This window comes from Neophocaena asiaeorientalis, unplaced genomic scaffold (assembly GCF_003031525.2).
Source record: "Neophocaena asiaeorientalis asiaeorientalis breed wild unplaced genomic scaffold, Neophocaena_asiaeorientalis_V1.1 scaffold44, whole genome shotgun sequence".
Classification (NCBI taxonomy): Eukaryota; Metazoa; Chordata; class Mammalia; order Artiodactyla; family Phocoenidae; genus Neophocaena; species Neophocaena asiaeorientalis.
The window spans coordinates 2,052,920-2,071,901 of NW_020173678.1; the positions used below are offsets into that span (position 1 = coordinate 2,052,920).

An 18,982-nucleotide genomic window follows, 5' to 3' on the forward strand; every position below is an offset into this window, starting at 1 on the left:
TTTTCCATTCCCTCACTTTGAGTCTGTGTGTGTCTTTAGATCTGAAGTGTGTCTCTTGTAGGCAGCATATATTGGGTGGGCCAAAAAGCTCGTTCGGGTTTTTCCATAACATCTTACAGAAAAACCGAACGAACTTTTTGGCCAGCCCCAATATATGGGTCTTGTTTTTGTATCCTTTCAGCCACTCCATCTTTTGATTGCAGCATTTAATCCATTTCATATAAAGTAGTTATTGATATGTATGTACTTATTGCCATTTTGTTACTGTTTCGGGATTGTTTTTTTAGTCCTTTTTTGTTCCTTTCCTCTTTTGTTCTCTTCTTGTGATTTGATGACACTCTTTAGTGTTATGTTTGGATTTCCTTCCCTTTTATGTGTATGTATCTATTATAGATTTTTTGGTTTGTAATTACCATGAAGTTTGCATATAGCAATATATGTGTGTGTGTATACACACACACACACACACACACACAATTATTTCAAGTCACTGATCTCTTTAATTTCAAATAACATTTTAATAACCCTGCATTTTTCCTTCTCTCCCCCCATGATTACTGTTTTTGACATCATATTTTATATCCTTTCATTTTGTGTATCCCTTAACTTCTTACTGTGGATATAGTTGATTTTACTACTTTGTCTTTTAACCTTTCTAGTAGGTTTGTACTTGGTTGATTTACTACCTTTGCTGTATATTTGCCTTTACCAATGAGATTTTTCCTTTCATAATTTTCATGTTTCTAGTTGTCATCTTTTTTTGTTTTTTTTTTCTTTTTCCTTTCTTTTGCTTAGAGAAATACCTTGAACGTTTCTTATAAAGCTGGTTTGTTGGTGCTGAACTCTTTTAGCTTTTGCTTGTGTGTAAAGCTTTTGCTTTCTCCATCAACTCTGAATGAGAGCCTTGCTGGGTAGAGCATTCTTGGTTGTAGGCTTTTCCTTTTCATCAGTCTAATTATATTGTGCCACTCCCTTCTGGCCTGCAGAGTTTCTGCTGAAAAGTCAGCTGATAGCTTTGTGGGAGTTCCCTTGTATATAACATGCTGCTTTTCCCTTGCTGCTTTTAATATTCTGTCTTTAATTTTTGCCATTTTAATTCCAATATGTCTTGGTGTGGTCCTCTTTGGGTTGATCCTGTTTGGGACTCTGTGCTTCCTGGACCTGGATGTCTGTTTCCCTTCCCAGGTTAGGGAAATTTTCAACTGTTATGTCTTCAGATATGTTCTGTTACCCTTTCTCTATCTCTCTTCTCCTTTTGGGACCTCTGTGATGTGACTGTTAGAGCATTTGATGTCATCGTAGAGGTCTCTTAAAGTGTCCTCATTTATTTATATGTATATATTTTTTCTGTTCGGTGCCAGTGATCTCCACTATTCTGTCTTCCAGCTCACTGGCCTGTTCCTCTGTATCATTTAGCATACTGTTGATTCCTTCTAGTGCATTTTTCATTTCAGTTATTGTATTCTTCATCTCTGTTTGGTTGTTCTTTGTATTGTCCAGCTCTTTGTTAAAAACTTACAACTTCTCACTCTGTTCATTCTTTCTTAAGTTCTTTGATCATCTTTACGACCATAACCTTGAACTTTCTCTCAGGTAGATTGCCTGTCTCCACTTCACTTAGTTGTTCTTCTGCGGTTTTATCTTGTTCTTTCATTTGGAACATGTTCTTCTGTCGCCTCATTTTGCCTAACTTGCTGTTTATAACATTGTGTTTCCATGTATCTGGTAGGTTGGTTACATTTCTTGACCTTGGGGAAGTGACCTTCTGTAGGAGGAGTCCTATACGTCCCAACAGTGCACTCCTCTCTGGTCACCAGAGCTGTATGCTGTAGGGGTGCCCCCTCTGTGGGCTGCGTGGGTCATTCTGTTGTGGTGGGCTGACTATGTGGGTGGGCTGGTTGGTTGCCAGGCCCTGCCTTGTGTGGAGGCTGCTGGCTGCTGGTTGCCATGACCAGGTCATGAGGTGGCTGACTGTGGAACCCAGGGGGCCCCAGGGCTAGTGCTAGCTCACTGGGAGTAGAGTCAGTGGGGCTGTGGCCCGCCCTCTTCACTGGTGAGTGAAGCTAGGTCCTGGGGCTAATGCTGGCCTGCTGGTGGGCAGAGCCGGGTCCTGGGGGTCTGGCTGCAGGGCCCCAGGGTCCAGAGCTGGTGTCAGACTGCTGACTGTTGGGGCTGGTTCGTGATACAGCTAGCTGTGGGGTCCAGTGTGTTCTGAAGCTTGTGTTGGCCTGCTGGTGGGCAGGGCTGGGGCCCAGCTGGCCCCAGGGCTGGTGCTGACCTGCTGGTGGATGGACTGGGTCCTCCCACGGCAGGCTGTGGGCTGTGATTGTCCTGGGGCTGGTGTCCACCCATTGGTGTGGTGTCCACCCATTGACGTGTGAGGCTGGTCTGAAGGCTAGAGGAGGCTTACTGGTGGGCAGGGCCAGGGCCCAGGGGTTTCTGGGGCTGGTGTCTGCCCACTGGTCGGTGGAGCTGGGTCCCAGGGTCTCTGGCTGTAGGTCTCTGGTGGTCCCGGGTCTAGTGCCTGTGCACTGGTGTGTTGGGCTGGGTCCTGGGCCCTCTGGTGGGCAGGACTGTGTCCAGGGGGTCATAAGGCAGCCTGTCTGCTGGTGGGTGGGCCTGTGTCCCTGCCTCGTTAGTTGCTTGGCCTGAGGTCGTCCCATTCCTGGTGCCTGTGTTCTGTTGGCTATGAGTGGGACTGGGTCCTGAGGGTAATAAGCTAGAGGGAGGACTCCACGATGGTGCCTGCCTCTGCACCAGTGTCCTTGCGGTTGAACCAGCTCCCCAGAGTGGCTGCTGCCAGCGTCTGTGTCCCCAACATCACAGGCCTGCCTCTCCGGGAGACTCCAAGATCAGCAGGTGGGTCTGACCCAGGCTTCTTTGAAATTACTGCTTCTGCCCTGGGTTGTGGAGCACGTGAGATTTTGTGTGTGCCCTGTAAGAGTGGGGTCTCTATCCCCACACAGCCCTCTGGCCTTCAAACCCAGACGTTCTGGGGGCTTGTCTCCCCCAGCGCAGGACCCCCAGGCTGGGGCTCAGACCAGACCGCTCGCTCCTGGGGGAGAGCCTCCACAGCATTTGCGGGTCGCCCCTCCTACCCGTCTTGTGGTTCTTTCGGTGCGTCTGTAGCTGTGGAAGCTCTCTTCTGGTCGGCCCCGGCCAGCAGCTGTTCTGTGCATAGTCGTCCTGGTGCCCTGGGAAGAGGCGCGCTCAGGGTCTTCCTGCTCTGGCATCTGGGAAGCTCCCTCAGGGTTGGTTTTGTGTTTGTTTGTGTGGGTTTGGCTTTTGGTTTTGGTGGTGGTTCTAGCCTGGCTCTGAATTGTCACCATTTTGAGCCCGGTTCTTCTTTCTGTGCGTAAACTTAAGTTTTCCTCGTATCTGCTGGACAGTCTCTGTTGGTGGCTGCGTGCTCTTGGGGGGTCGGGAGCGTCCAGGTGGAGATGTGAGAACCGTGGGTGTGGAAGCAGCGGGCGGGCATCAGTGCTGCACTGTTTCTGGAACTCAAGCGGGAAACGCTCAAGTATTGTGTTTGAAGTGTATCTAGGCTCAGGCCTGGGGCCTCTGCGTACTGAGGTGTTTGTTTTCAGCATATATTGCTTGAAGCGGCCTCACACATTTCGGGAGCTTCATTTGGAATTTGGTACCATTAGATCTTTATGGAGTTTCCCTGCTCATTCACGGGGCGTTATTCCATGGTTAGGGTGAAACCTCTCTGACCTTGTGGTATTTTCCCAGGGTGTAACCCTGACGGATCTCCAGGAAGCAGAAAGGACGTTCAGCCGGTCGAGGGCAGAGCGTCAGGCTCAGGAACAGCCCAGCCCGAAGCCCGTGGGCCCCAGAGGGCTCGACGGCAGCGCCCAGAAGCATGAGCCCCTGGCAGCCCCTGCAGAGGAAGCTGGGGAGAGCCGCCAGCCCTGGGACCGGAGTCTGGAGGATCAGGTGAGCTCTCTGTGCTGAAAGCAGGTGGCTGGGGGAGTCTCTTCCCCACTGATAATTCCAGAACTGTCCTACTCTGCAGGGGACACCTCATAGAACACGCTATTTACGTCCATCTTTAGTTGGCAGACCTGTGTAACTGAAAGAATTCAGAGGATGTTAGTCCTTAAGTGATCAATTTTTTCCTCTGGGAGTTAATGAATGCGCTTTTTTCCAGTTTTATTGAGATGTAATGGACATGTAATGTTACAACATGATTTGATGTGTGTACACGTTGTGAAATGATTACCACCATACTTTTGGTTAACTAAATGTGTCTTTCTATTCTGAAAAGAGAGATCTTGGTATAAAAAAATGCAAATAGAAGTATAAGCATTTATTATTCAGTTTATGCCAGGCACAGTTTTAACAGTTTCGATATGTGTATTAGATTGTTTAATCCTCACAACAACCCTCTGAGGTAAGTAGTATTATTCCTTCTTAAAATATGAGTCAGTGGAGTGACAGAGAGGTTCAGTAACCTGCCCAGCATTTTGCACGGCTAGGAAGAGGTCAAGGACTTCCCTGACGGTCCAGTGGTTAGGAATTGGCGCCTTCACTGCTGGCCGCCCAGGTTCGATTCCTCGTCGGGGAACTAAGATCCCACAAGCCACGTGACGAAAATAATAATAATATTGATTTGCGTGTGTGTCTGCCTAACTGTGTATGTTCTGGTGTTAAGACTATTTGGGTTCAAACCGCAGTATCCTTACTAACTAGCTGTATGGCTTTGGGTAATTTATTTAACCTTGTTTTACATAGTTTCCTAATTTGTAAAAACAGAGCTTATAATAGAGGGCACTCCTTGTGAGGTAATACATGTATAGTGCTTGACACATTAAGTGTTCAGCAAATCTTAACTACTACGATGATGATGATGTACTTCTTTTTTTCATTCTTTTTTTTTTTGCATCTTTATTGGAGTATAATTGCTTTACAATGGTGTGTTAGTTTCTGCTTTATAACAAAGTGAATCAGTTATACATATACATATGTTCCCATATCTCTTCCCTCTTGCATCTCCCTCCTTCCCACCCTCCCTATCCCACGCCTCTAGGTGGTCACAAAGCACCGAGCTGATCTCCCTGTGCTATGCGGCTGCTTCCCACTGGCTGTCTATTTTACGTTTGGTAGTGTGTATATGTCCATGCCACTCTCTCGCTTTGTCACAGCTTACCCTTCCCCCTCCCCATATCCTCAAGTCCATTCTAGTGTTTGTAGATTTTTTGATGATGGCCATTCTGACTGGTGTGAGATGATATCTCATTGTAGTTTTGATTTGCATTTCTCTAATGATTAATGATGTTGAGCATTCTTTCATGTGTTTGTTGGCAATCTGTATATCTTCTTTGGAGAAATGTCTATTTAGGTCTTCTGCCCATTTTTGGATTGGGTTGTTTGCTTTTTTGTTATTGAGTTGCATGAGCTGCTTGTAAATTTTGGAGATTAATCCTTTGTCAGTTGCTTCATTTGCAAATATTTTCTCCCATTCTGAGGGTTGTCTTTTGGTCTTGTTTATGGTTTCCTTTGCTGTGCAAAAGCTTTGAAGTTTCATTAGGTCCCATTTGTTTATTTTAGCCTTCAAATTCCTCTTTTCTCTCTCCCTTTTCAACCAAATATATACGTATGTGTAATAACCATTTAGGCAGTTGGGTGAACGCTTATTTTGACTTTTAATTTGATGGTACAGTGTTATAAAATAAAAGATTTTACTAGGAAAAAAAAAGCAGAGGTGGAGCAAGGCGTTGGCTCCGCAGCTTGCCCTCCTCACCACTAGCACGTTGTTCTACAAACTTCTGCAGACCCAAGCACTCACAGAGCACCCTTATTCTCGGCCACAAGCTGTCACTTTGGGGTAGACGTTTTGACTTACGGTCCATTTCTCAATTGCAGTTGGTAGTCAGAGTTATAGGGTTATATTTAAGGTGATCGTAACTCCTGGTTTACCTAAGATCGTTCCAGTGACAGCTTTTATCTCTGGGTAATTATCAGTACTGTTCCTTTTCACTCTCAGAAATGTCCTAGTTGGGATGATAAACTTTATGGTCAGCATAATTACAGGAGAAGAAAGTCTTCTTGCTCTAACTTTGAATGGCTAGGCTGCCTAAACTAACTGAGGTTCTGTTGTTCGTTTCGTTTGTTTCATCGGCTATTTTTTGCGTACTTATTACATACTAGAGACCGTTGTAAGCACATAACATACATTCTCATTTAATCCTCACAGCCCTCTCTGAGGAAGGTATTATTACCTGTTTTATACATGAGGAAGCAGAGATCGAAACTCAAGTCACGTACTTCAGGTCACACAGCTCCTTCAAGCTGGGATTGGAGCTACGTTCTCTCAGACTCCCAAGCTGACTATATTTTATTGCTTCTGTCTCTATAATTTATAAACAAATTTATACAATCTCTGCATGTTCAACAAGCCACATCAAGGTTTATTGTCAAGCTGTGTCTGTCCTAACTCTCAAGGGGAAAAAAAGTTCAAAAGGGAAAGTGGGAATTTTTTTTTAAATTTTTATTTATTCGGGGTTTGGGGGTGTGGCATGCGGGATCTTAGTTCCCCAACTAGGGATCAGACCTGTGCCCGCTGCAGTAGAAGCACGTGGTCTTAACCGCTGGCCCGCCAGGGAAGTCTCAGAAAGCGGGAATTTTTCAGAAGTGTCAGTAAGCCTAGTGATGGCAGGTTGGTAGAACGCTCGGCTTTGGTCTGTCTTCAGATAACTCCTGCATTGTTTCTTCACATTCCTGAGCTTCTCCGTTTCCTACGTAAACCTTACCTTTCGGTGCGCCGTCTCAAGAAGGCCATCATCCTTCCTATTGGCAGTGTACAATCAAAGGAATTTTTATTGCCACGGTCGGTGCCCCCTAGTGCCCTTCGATCAGTTTAGGAAGAGCTGTCCTGGACTGCTGTCAGCCTGTAGCATCTTCAGAGCAGGCGTCTAGAACTCTTTCCTATCTGGCTAATTACTTTATAAGCCTCTTGATCTAGAAAAGCCCATTTTTAATAAACGTGCTGTCCTTACCCTTTGGTTAGACTTGACCTCTGACATCTCATCATGTGGATTGTTCCAGCCTGTGTATCGTCGCCTGAGGATTCCGGCTCAGCCAGACAAACCCATGACACCAGTGTCACCTCCTGCCCCGAGACCCTCCCTCTACACCAGTTCCTACCTGCTCCGGACGGGTAGGTCTTCAGCCCCTGATTCAGAGAGTTCAGAGCCCCCCGCCAGCCCTGCAGGGGCAAAGGAAATGGACAGAAACGGTAGGTCGAGCTTCAGGAGCCGCACCCTCCTCCCGTGCAGGTGCCCCAGGTCCTTAAGATCCACGCCTTGTTTTCTCTCTGACCAGAGGGCGAAGAAGCAGATTTGGGTGGTCAGTTGTCTAACAGGCTGTCCATTCGTGAGAGGAGGCGGCCCAAGGAGCGACGAAGAGGCACAGGCATCAGCTTCTGGACGAAGGATGTAAGTGGGCTGTCTGTGCCGGGGCATCTCGCGTTGCGCTGTGCTGCCCGCCGCCCTGTGTGTCGGGCTCAAAAGGCAGAGTTCCACACGGGGCCGTGAACCGTACAGATTGTCAGGGGGCGCCGCTGAGAAAGAGAGCAGCAGAAGGAAGACTCCACTAGTGTGGGACTCATTTGGAACGTTCTGGCTGGGACGCCCAGGGCCTAGGACAGTGCCGAGCACACGGGAGGCAGGCAGCAAACAAGCGGTGAATTTACCGCAGCCGTGCAAACAAATATAACAAGTGCATAAGGCGCTCAGACTTAGCAGCCCCCCAGCGGCCCCTGAGAGTCCCGTGGTGAGTCAGCAGTACCTCAGCATCGTGTGTGTGCAGGTGCCAGCCAAGTGTTTCAGGGGCACTGCCAGAATCTCGAGAACTTCATCTGACTCAGGCTTACTCCTTTGGAGAAAAAAAGGAACAAGTGCTATAAGACAGCTTGACTGGCTTCTAAATGAAGGCAGGGGCTGCAGTGCCTCCTGATGGCGAGCACACACTCAGTCCTTGCCTTCCCCTCTGGTCCGTACCCTGCTCACTCAGCCTTGTCACTGGCATTGAACAGTCAGGTGGCCAAGATCAGGCCCCTGGTCACTAGTGACTCATTTGGAATTAGATGGACCATTCAGCGAGACAAGAAATGAGACAATGATGGTCGCCTGTTAGAGACTACTAGACGAAAGTGTTTGATTATTATAGGACAAAATGGGCTGACGGCTGCTCACAAAGCCCAAGTGAGGTCCGTCTGTCTTAAAGATTCTCCTTTTCCTGCCAGGTTCATTGGACTCTTTGACAGCAAGTGGTACTCCTGAGGTGCTGCTAAAAGCAGCAGTGACAGTGCCCTTGGCCGTCAGCCCTCACTGCCCAGGTGCATAATTGACGGGACTGACCTTGTTACCTCCAGGGATGCCTGTGACCGTGATCCTCTTGTCTTTTTTCTTTCTCCCTTTCCAGGAAGATGAAACTGATGTCTCGGAAGAGGTGAAAGCAGCGTGGGTAAGCAACCAGCAGTGAGGCTGCCACCGTGGGGCTCAGCGTCCGCATAGGGCTCATCCCTGCTCGCGTACACACGGTTAACAGAAGGAAGAGCAGGCTCTGTGCAGACTTGGGTCCAGGGAGAGTTTGGAGGTGGACGCTCCTCTGCAAGATGGGACGGGTGCTCGCTGGTATACTGTTTTCTTTCCTTTTTCTTTAAATTTGTTTATTTTATCTTTGGCCGCGTTGGGTCTTCGTTGCTGCGCGCGGGCTTTCTCTAGTTGCGGCGAGCGGGGGCTACTCTTCGTTGCGGTGCGCAAGCTTCTCATTGAGGTGGCTTCTCTTGTTGTGGAGCACGGGCTCTAGGTGCACGGGCTTCAGTAGTTGTGGCACGCGGGCTCAGTAGTTGTGGCTCGTGGGCTCTAGAGCGCAGGCTCAGTAGCTGTGGTGCATGGGCTCAACTGCCCCGTGGCATGTGGGATCTTCCTGGACCAGGGATGGAACCCGTGTCCCCTGCGTTGGCAGGCAGATTCTTAACCACTGCGCCACCAGGGAAGTCCCCCGTTTTCTTAAATGGTGTAACAATGCCCACGTTCCTGAACGAGTTTCCTGCATTTTTCAGCGCCTCCTGCCAGGTTCTAACACAGTTCGGGCTCTTTTTCTCTATTGTGCTATTGGATCGTATAAAGTACTTTGAAATCTTGGGAAGAAAAGTGAAGAGTGATACTGTTTCTTATGGATCTACATCCTCTCCACGGTAACAGAGAGAAACACAAGAATGAATAGTGTAAACAGTCCAGAAATCACTTACATTTGACTTTGAAATAAGGTTTAGCTCCTTGGCTCTTGTGTAACCAGACCCCTTAAGGCCTGGCACCCAGCTCTTCTCTGCTGTGGGCACCCCAGGCCAGCTTTCCTGAAGCTCCAGGTTCCTGTAAGCCACTCACATGTGATAGAAAGTTAATGCTTTTCTAGTACCGTTAGTACCATTTTTCTTTGGTTTTTGTTTTGTTTTGTTTTGTCTTTGTTTTTGTTTGTTTGTTTATTTGGCCTCACTACAGAGGTTGCAGGATCTTAGTTCCCTGACCAGGGATCAAACTGGGCCACGGCAGTGAAGGCGCCGAGTTGTAACCACTGGACCACCAGGGAAGTCCCTAGTACCATTTTTCAAGAAGGAAGGGATTTGGTTTTGACTAAATGAATTGAGACTCCATGTACATTTCTATTGGGAATTATGTAAGAAGATGGCCTTTTTTCTACCCTACAGTTATGTGACAGTATGTTCTCAGAAGATGTTTAATAACTCATGCTGAAAATGAAAACTAATTTGTTTTTAGCAGAGGAAGTAGAAATGCTATATTATGTCACTGACCTGCCTGTATTTTGGTCGAGATCCTGAACAGTCAGCAGGGGCCTCCAGAAAGCAGTGCGCGTGGTGGCGTGGTGAGAGCTGCCTGCGTGCAGCTGCAGCCGGGGCTGCCTCGCGGGGAGGAGTGGACGTTGGGGGCAGATGCCGCGTGGAGGCTCCCCCGGGCAGGGGGTGTGTGCACATGACAGTGACTTCATTCCACAGGGGCTTGGGGAGGCTTCAGGGGATGAAGAGTGAACGCAGGAGAGCCTCTGTGGGGAACTATATTAGAAAACCCCTAACGAGCGATCCCGGGTGCTGACTACAGAGCACTGAAGTGGCCCGTCACCCATAGAGGGTCATAGAGGCCGGTGAGCTCCACGGAGGGAGTTACACAGGAGAGCTTGGTGTTGGCCACTGACTCTGTCAGTGAAAATCTTTGCCTGCACGTTTCTAAGCTACTTGGTGTGGAAAGTCCTTGCCTGGTGCACCAGGCAAGGGCCACGAAGGTGCCTCTGATGCCATGCTTCCCAGAGAAGTTCACTGAACGACCATTACAGAAAAGATTTTCTGATTGGTGAGATTTGACGTAGAGTCATTTGTCAGACTGAAAAATGGTCCACTCATCCCATTGCTCGAGGCATCTGCCAGTGTTCACCGCGTGTCCGGCAGACGCCAGTGCGAGTCTTCAGAGAGGAGTGAAGGGCCAGTCCTCTCTCTAATGGTAGCTGAGTGTGTGCAGGTGTGCCAGCACTCACAGCACACCCGGCGTGTCTCCTGCCCACCACGGTGCCCAGGGGCGGCAGCATCCTGACCCCGGCCTGTGTTAGCGCAGCCCTGACTGGTTCTCTCCCGAGCGCTCGTCCAGTCCTGGCAGGCGTGATGCCGGGATCCATACGGGCCCACAGAACAACAGGCCCGTCCCTGTAAATTGTGGAAATCTAACCTCAAGATGGTCGGGACCGTGTCACAGCCGCTCTCCCGCTCCAGGAATGTACTGTTTTTAAGTTAACTCTTCCCAAGACTCTGACATCTGTTATTTTAAATTGGGGTAGACGCACAGTCAGTGAGCTGCACAGACCTGAAGTGCACTGTTGCATGACTTTTGACAGTTGTAATCAGTGGTGTAAACCCCCACTCAAGTCAAGATGCAGAACTTTTCCGTCACCTTGAAAGGTTCCCTCGCCCCCCGTCCCCTGTCCTGAGAGGCAGCCACTCTTCCGATTGCCGCCACCGTACAGCGCTGTTGCCTGTTCTTGAGCCTCGCGTACATGGTATCAGTCGGTGATAATACTTTACTTTAAGGGTAGAAAGGAAACTCTATCTCCAGTCAGAGTTGGAACTAAAATGATTCCAAATGTGTACAGATGCTCTCCTCTTCTCGAAGATTCTTCAGCCTCTCACCCATATATCAGTAACAAGAGCATGGCTAAGAAAACCTTTCTGTTGTTTAACCTTAATCTCTGTAGACATCGTGGAAATTTATTTCTTTTTGTGGACCTAAGCTAGAAAGATGTAACCAACATTTGTATACAGGTAAGGTTGATGGCCAGGAACGGCCCTGATGTTTGTCATGCAGTCTGGGAGGGAGGAAGGAGGCTAGTCATGCATTTCTTTGTTGGTGACACAAGGGACGCTGAGAAGGCTGGGGGCTTGGTCGGGGCCCTGCACAGTGCGTGCTTTTAATCAAAACCTTCCCCGCCGGAAAACCGACAATGAGCACAGGGCTTCACGTCTTAGCAGCCGCTTAGCCCATGTGCTTAGAGCAGATGTGCGTGGTTGTCTGCGTTAGACGGGTGACCGTCTCCAGAAGTCCTAATATAGCCTGTATCTTGCTAAGTGAAAAAGAAACTGAGTCCGGATTTGACGTGAGGAAGGAGGTACCGCGGTCAGAAGTGCCGCCCCCTGCACTGCTCGTGAGGCACAGGCGCTGGAGCAGTCACGGGCACACTGCAGGTGCTGACGGCCCTTGGGCTCTTCTCGTCCTCTCTTCACTTGCGTCTTTGGCCTGCCTTCATTCTGCTTAACGCTGAGTTTCCTCTCCGTGTTCTTGTCCTCTGAAGCAGACTGTTGCCCAGGCCAGTTCTGACATGTGATTGAATTTACCACTAGAGGGAGCAAGTCGTCAAAAGAAAAGATGGTGAACACCCAGAATGGTGTCTAAGGAAGCTGAACAGGAGACGGATTGCTTTTGTTTTAAAGGAATTGTTGACCAGCCCAGTTCAATGCAGTGAAGTTACCCGCCTCCCAAATTTGGGCATCTTAGAATTGGGAAGGAATTTAGAAGAAACTTGGGTTAGGAACCTCGTTTTACAGTTAAGAGAACAGGCCCAGGGCAGTTAGGAAGTACTTGGGGACGTGAAAGCTCTAGGTGAGCGCCCTGTGCCCCGTGTCAGGGAACCTTTATGGGACTGTGGTGGGGCCGACCTCACATCGCCCGCCATTCCCCATCCTTTTTTTTAAGGGATGCAGGTGAGCAGTCAGATGAAGAGGTCCGTCAGGTGAGGTGTGGATGTGTCCCTAGGTCAGAAGCTTTGTCCCCATGGAGGTGGTTGTACCACCCGCCCGGCATGTGGATATTACACCAACCCAGGAGTTCTCCAGACCTCATAGTTTAGGGATTTTTATGGAGGCTTCAACATGAGCATAATTCATTATTAACTCAATCTCCACTCCCTTTACCTTCCCCCCAGAAGATGGAGGGTGAGTCTAAAAGTTCCAAGTTTTTTTTTTTTCTTAAAATATAGTTAACATACAGTATTCTGTAAGTTACAGGCGTACAATGTAGTGGCTCACAATTTTTAACGGTTATACTCCATTTATAGTTATTGTAGAATATTGGCTATATTCCGCATGTTATGCAGTGTGTCCTTGTCGCTTATTTTTTACCCAGTAGATTGTACCTCTTACTTCCCTCTGCCCCCATTCTTACATTTGTTTTTTACTGAGCAGGTTACACGTTTGAATTGAGTTGCTAGTGGCATCTCGCCTCCTTGAGTAAAGGAAGGTCTTCTTGAAGGACACCTCGAAAGCCTCCTGAGAGTTTCAGGTTCAGTGGTAGAGGGTCAGCCTTCTCCTGCCAGGTGGGAGGGTACTTATGGAGGGAGGGTACAGAAGTAGGTGGGTACTTATGTCTGTCCATCCTTCAAATAGGAAAATGCTTCTCCCTCTAGAATCCCTGTTGCTTTTAGGCAAATCCGGTGGCATCAATCTGAACAGAATCACGACACTTTACCTTCAAAGTCAGCAGTGTAGCGTCCAGTCCAGAGTGGAGCCCGTGGTCTGGTGGCTAACCCTCCTGCAAGAGGCCTTGGTTATAGGAGACACTGTTAAGGAAGCATTGACCAGTAGGTGTTCAGATACCGGCCGTGGATAACCGGTAGCAGCTAGTCGGGAGAGACCTTGGTCAAGTGTGCAGAAGATATAAGCGATTAAACGTTAAGACTTTCAAACTAAATCAAAGAGAGGCTCAAAGTGAAATTTGCCAGCAAAGCTTGGTTTTAAACTAAGCTTTAACAGAAAATAAAACTTGCTTTGGGAGCCATTTGGCCCTAGAAATATCTCTAATACCAAGAGCCACTAAATGCATTTCCCATTTTGTCCTGCCTTCTCTTTTATAAGCTTCTCGTGTATTCACTGAACAAGTACTTCCAGGTGCCTGTGGGCAGGGGTGCAGCAGTGAACAAAAAGCCCTGTTCTTGTAGAGTCTCCATTCTGGTGAAGCAGGCGGGCAGTGAGTAAAATGAACGTGCCAAGCAAACGGTGTGTGGAAGATGAAAAGCCGTGTGGAGTGGCTCCAGGACTCAGGAGTGGGGAGTGCAGGGCGGGGGGCGGGTGCTGAGCATCTAAGGGGGGGGGTCGGTGTCGGCCTTGCCGCGAAGGCAGCACTGGAGCCCAGCGTGAAGGGAGTGAGTGGGGAGCCCCGTGGATGTGCGCAGGCAGAGGGAACAGAGCTCGCGGGGCCGTGAGGCAGGAGGGCAGGCAGGACCTGTGAGGAGACGGCGTGGGCATGAGAGCCCGCGGCAGAGCCCGGCGGTCGGTGCCAGGGCGTGCGAGCCCGTGTAGAGCTCTGCGCAGCAGAGGGCAGGAGTCACATTCTGGGGGCACTCTGCCTGCTGTTTGGAGAAGACCCTCTGTGTCACCCTAACCCAGGACTGACGAGGGGTTTGGGCCAGGTGATCGCGGGTGGTGAAGATGCTGAGAAGTTTTCATATGCACGGCGTATTTCAGAGTTAGAATCAGCAAGACTTCTGCTGGATTGGGTATACGGTGAGAAGAACAGGGGGGTCAAGGTTGGCACCAAAGCTTTTGGCTCAAGTGCCTGAGAGGGTGGAGTTTTCATGAACTGAGATGGAGAGGACTCTGGAAGGGCAGGCCTTTGGGTTTGGCTCTAGAAGCCCTGGATTTGATGTGTCTGACCGCCGTCCACAGGGAAATGTCAGGGGTGGAGTTGGAGGTACAGACTGGATGCAAACATGCAGGTTGTCTCGGGAACCATGACATCGGAGCAGCTCACCAAGAGTGCAAGTGTAGACAGAGACGCCCAGGAAACGGGCGAGTCAGAGCACTTGGCTCTGAGAATGTGACTGCAGTTTCCCCCTTTTCCAGAACAAAGTCAGGCAAACAAAGCACGCTCACACAGAACAGTAGGTAGTTTGCGTATTATTTCACCTGCTTTTCTCAACGGGTGCAGGGCTGTTCCCCACGAAAGCTGCCTGGCCTGTTTGTGGAAGAGCCGTGTAGTCGTGGAGGAGAGCCAGTTCCTGGAGCTCCCCTGACAGCTTCTGAAACAGAAATTACTGCCTCTCTGCAGACCTTGTCTGGAGGTCTCCGAAGGCCAGGAATGTCATAAGACTTTTTGTTACAGGAGAGGAATTCTACCGATTAACCATATCTACAAATGATCTTTTAAGCTGACTCAGCTTTTGGTTCCCTTTGCCTTACCTGACTTCCCTCAGTTTATTGCATCTTTGAATAACTAGCACTCCATTTCACTTCAGGAGAGGCTTTCCTTGAAAACCTCATTTCTAGGTGCTGCTTGTCTGTACCAAACTCTGATTTATCCCTGTGCTGCCTACAATGGCGGTCGTAGGCTTGGGGTTTTAGAACCGAAAGCAGCTCTAAACTTCTGCCCTGCCCTCCCCTCCCCTCCCTCCCTAAACCACTGGACCACCAGGGAATTCCCTAAACTTCTCATTTTAGAGATCACAGCTGAGGAGGCCCAGAGAGAGGGAGCACAGCTGTGTCTAGGGCTTTGCACCGCATTCTCCTGAGTCTGTATCTGTCGTGTGTGTTGGGTGATGTACTGTCACAACAGGCTAGGAGTGCAGACCCAGGAGCTGGGCTCCCGGGGCAACCCCACCTTGACCGCTGAACTGCTTTGGACGAGATGCTTCAGTTTCCTCATCTGTGAAGTGGGGATAATAATAGTGTCTACCTCTTAGAGTTGTAAAATGAAAATGAGTTAATGCATTTAAATAGTTAGAGATGAGTAAGAGCCACTCAAATTATTTTCCAAATCTGTAGGTTCCTAAATCTGGATGAGAGAATGGCTTTTGGAATACTCTCACTGACCTCAGAATCATGTGGTTTTGAAGTTAAGTTATTAATTTATCCATAAAGAATGGATTCTTTGAAGAGTCAGAGAAGTAGCTCCGGCTCCAGCGTGTGCTTGTGCTCTGAAAATGAACCTGATGAGTTTTGAGAAATAAATCTTAAAAGCAGTTGCTGAGGCAGGGACAGAAATGAGTAGAGAAGGAAGGACCGAGAACTCAGTGCTTCCTCGTTTGCTTGGAGCCCTTTGAAGACCTGAGGAGAACAAGTCCCTGCACATCTCTGTGTCCTCAAGCAGGCTTTAACCCTTCTGCCTAAACCACCCTCCCGTTTCTGTTTTTCTGCATGTGTTCCCACAGATCTTTACCACTTCCCCCCACTCTCTTTCTTCGAGTAAATAATGGCCCTTTTTCCTACTTGCTCTGAGTTTTCACAGTTTTGCGTCTGGCTGTTTGCTGGATCTTCACCCCTCTGTCAAGTAAGATTTTGAATCTTTTTACTTAATCTTGTGAAGCCCCTTTATCTGCTGGAGGGCATCCAGCGATTTTCTGTCCGCTCTCCACCGCTGGGCAGTGTCTTCGCCATTCTCCTTTTAGGTAAAAGCCTAGGACTGTTTTGCTTTCCGTTCTCTCTGGGGCCTGATTGCCTAATATGGTAAAGTATGTCCCAGACAAGCCTGTGCTGTTGAGATAGAACCAACAGTCTGAGTTTAAAGACACGGTAGGTAAGCTCTCGGGTGGAGTTGCTTACTTCTGTAGTAAAGTAGTATTTTTCACAGTGTACCGTAAAACCACCATAATCTTTTTTTTTAAGCAAGCCACTCTTCCTTTTAATCAAGTGAAAAGATAGTAAAATATAGATTTTCCTCCCTCAGCTTCTTTATCTTCAGCCAGATAAGAAGAAGAGGAGGGAAGGGTGGTTAGCTTGTCCCTAGAATGAGCGGCGGGAGAAGCCTGGCAAATCTGATGATAATACTCATAGGAATAGACTTAATGAGCAGGGCCGTCACGAGCAGCCCCCAGGGCTCGGCGGACTCTCCACGCAGGCCGTCGGGGTCCCAGCAGTGACGACGGGGGGGCCGGGCGTGCGGGTGGAGAGACTGGGAAGCGCCTTCTGTCCAGGCTGCGTGAGGGGGCTTCTCCAGCTGTGACTCCACGCTCACTGGACGGCCTCTCCTTTCACTGCGCACTTGCTCTTGCTTTGCAACCGTCGTTCTTAAAATACTACAGCTGCTGGGATTTGCTATATATGGGTCATACTTGTGCCTTGCTGTAGCCAAGCTGTATAAACCATCTTAAGGACAAAGTTTCTTTTGGCATCTTCCTTCCTTTTAAGGACTCTATTAATTTTGGGTCATGCCATTGCCAAGCAAATCTCAGTAATCAAAATACACATGTATTCCTTTCAGACCCTGTAATTTTTGGACCCGCTGTCCCACGTCATCAGTGAACTCTGCTTCAGTCAGAAATCTTTTTTAAGGTAGAATAAATTGACCTTCAAGGTATCTGTTTGAGCTTTGCTCAATGTCTTATACAAAGATGTGAACTTTATCAACTGCTGAGGGTAGGACAGTTAACCTCTTGACCTTGCCTTTTATTCCAATCTCTTCCTTCTTCCTCCGACTGCCTTTAAGGTATCGGTTTTTGTTAGTGACCTGTAACCTTATGTCTCTTTGTTGGAGGGACGCCAGTGAGCTTGAAACTCTGCTGGAACTTGTCTTTTATGATTACAAAGGCAATGCGTTTCATTATAGAAAATATACGAAGTACAGAAAAGTGTAGAGAGTATTTCTAGAGGAGGCTGTCCTTTTAGGGGTCACCGCGATGGCTGACGTTGTGGATGCGTTTCGTGGTCAGGGGCCAGGGAAGCCAGACACCCTTGTGTGTCCCGTAAAACAGACAGTTGTCCTGCAGCTGGGCTTCTCACCGTCTCCCTGGACAGTCAGAGATAAAAGCCTTTCTGTTATCTGAGTTCAAAACCCACGTTGATTTTATGTATGAACGCACATTTTTTGGCAGAGGGCGGTTCTAAATATCCAACCACCGTGTCAGCTGAGGAGAAACTGCACCTTGGCTTTGCTCACGCCTGGCAGCAGTGCCTCCTGCACGATGACGTCATCGCACAGCACACCCCTTCGCGACAGTCCTGTGGGGGGTCCACGCCTCCGGCTGCTCCATGGCACCTCCCAGTATTACTGGCCCCCAGGTTTACACATTGAAATACGTGTTTCATTATAAATGATTTTCTGTTTGTTTCTTCTTCGTGTTTAACTATTGATTTTTGTGATTTTAGCTGAGTTTTACATCTGAGAATTTCATTTCAGGATAGTCAAGATCGGGGCGGGGGGGTAGAAGATATTTGTTATAAAAGGAGATTCATACCGCTCTAAAGAATAAGAAAAAGTTGTCTAAGTCATTCACTCAAAAGAGACTATTGTTTGACATTACGGTGAATCTCCTGCCGGTATGTTTCCTAAGAGGTTTTTTTCCAAGACCAGAGGAGGATCGTTCCCGCCCTGAGCGCTCCTGGGGCCCCGTCATTACCGTGGCGGCAGCTTCCCGTGAGGCTGTCTTCAGAGCACTCAGTCAGTCTGTGCTGGCTTTGATTGTGGAGCGCCTCCAGGGATAATTGCTCCCCTTTCAGTGCAGTCTGGGGGTTACCTTAGTGACAGGAGTCTTCATTTCTCCTGTTGATGGTGTGGCTGGAGAGCTTTAACCATGGCTTAGGCTTAGCTAATGCCAGCGTTGTAGCCCCATGATCGAGGTGGAAAGCTTAGCGTGGGATTTGCAGCTCTTTCTCAGTAAGCGAAGTGTTTATAGATCCGCCCCAGCAGGAATGTTGAGCTTGAGGCACTGACAGATGTCGCCTTTCCCAGTGTTGTGGGAGGACCGGAGGGGTAGGGTGGTGGGGTGAGTGGTCACAGTTTACCAGTCTTCATTTTCTCCAGCTCCGTCTTCAGTCAGGCAAGCTCAAGAATCAGAGAGTAGGCATTTAGGGACATGAATTTCTTTCATGAAAAACCATAATATTCTATCCAAACGTAACCCTGTAAGGTACACAAATGTTCCCACAGGTGTGCCTTAGCAGTGCATGCTTTCCTGTGCTTTTAACGTTTTTTGTCTTCTTACAACCCGAACTCTTACACTGTGAATTATGCCAACGTTATTGACTACTGAGAAGAGAGAAGGGACTTTTAAAAAGCCCTTTAGCCAATTAATGGCTCAAACGAAAGTACTTAGTATGGTCTTGGAGCTTATAGCTCCGGTTATATTCCTGAAATATTTTTCAGGTTATAGAAGCATTTTTAAGAGGAAAATAACGTGTTTGGATATTGTTTAACCAAGTGAAACAGTTCATGCGTCAAGATGGGGTTTTGCCTGGCGCTAAGGGACTTTCAGAAGTGCTTCACCAAGGTGGCGGTCACGGGGCTGTCATCACCGAGTGCTGCGGTCTCCTTTTCCCCGAGTGCCCGGCTGCTGTGGAGGGTCCGCATTCTGCGCCCTGGGGGGAGGCGGCGGGCAGGTGTCGGGGCCTATTCTTCAGCAGTGGGTGCGGAGGGGCGGCCAGCCTAGTCCTGGTCTCGGCACCTAACGCTCTAGGTCAGGGCTCAGCAAACGTTTTATGTGAAGGGCC

At 48.6% G+C, this 18,982-nt stretch overlaps 1 protein-coding gene across 6 annotated transcripts in view; it reads left to right on the forward strand.

The window, feature by feature from the left end:
• The window catches only part of PPP1R12B (protein phosphatase 1 regulatory subunit 12B), a 148,079-nt gene that overhangs the window by 60,853 nt on the left and 68,244 nt on the right, over positions 1-18,982 (forward strand). For 4 of the 6 annotated variants that reach the window (XM_024749641.1, XM_024749642.1, XM_024749644.1 and 1 more), the window contains 4 exons: positions 3,736-3,939; positions 7,051-7,240; positions 7,327-7,439; positions 8,428-8,469. In XM_024749641.1, the coding sequence (XP_024605409.1) occupies positions 3,736-3,939; positions 7,051-7,240; positions 7,327-7,439; positions 8,428-8,469 (549 nt within the window). Of the gene's footprint in view, positions 1-3,735; positions 3,940-7,012; positions 7,241-7,326; positions 7,440-8,427; positions 8,470-18,982 lie in introns of all 6 variants that reach the window. The other 2 variants (XM_024749643.1, XM_024749648.1) reach the window with 2 other exon arrangements.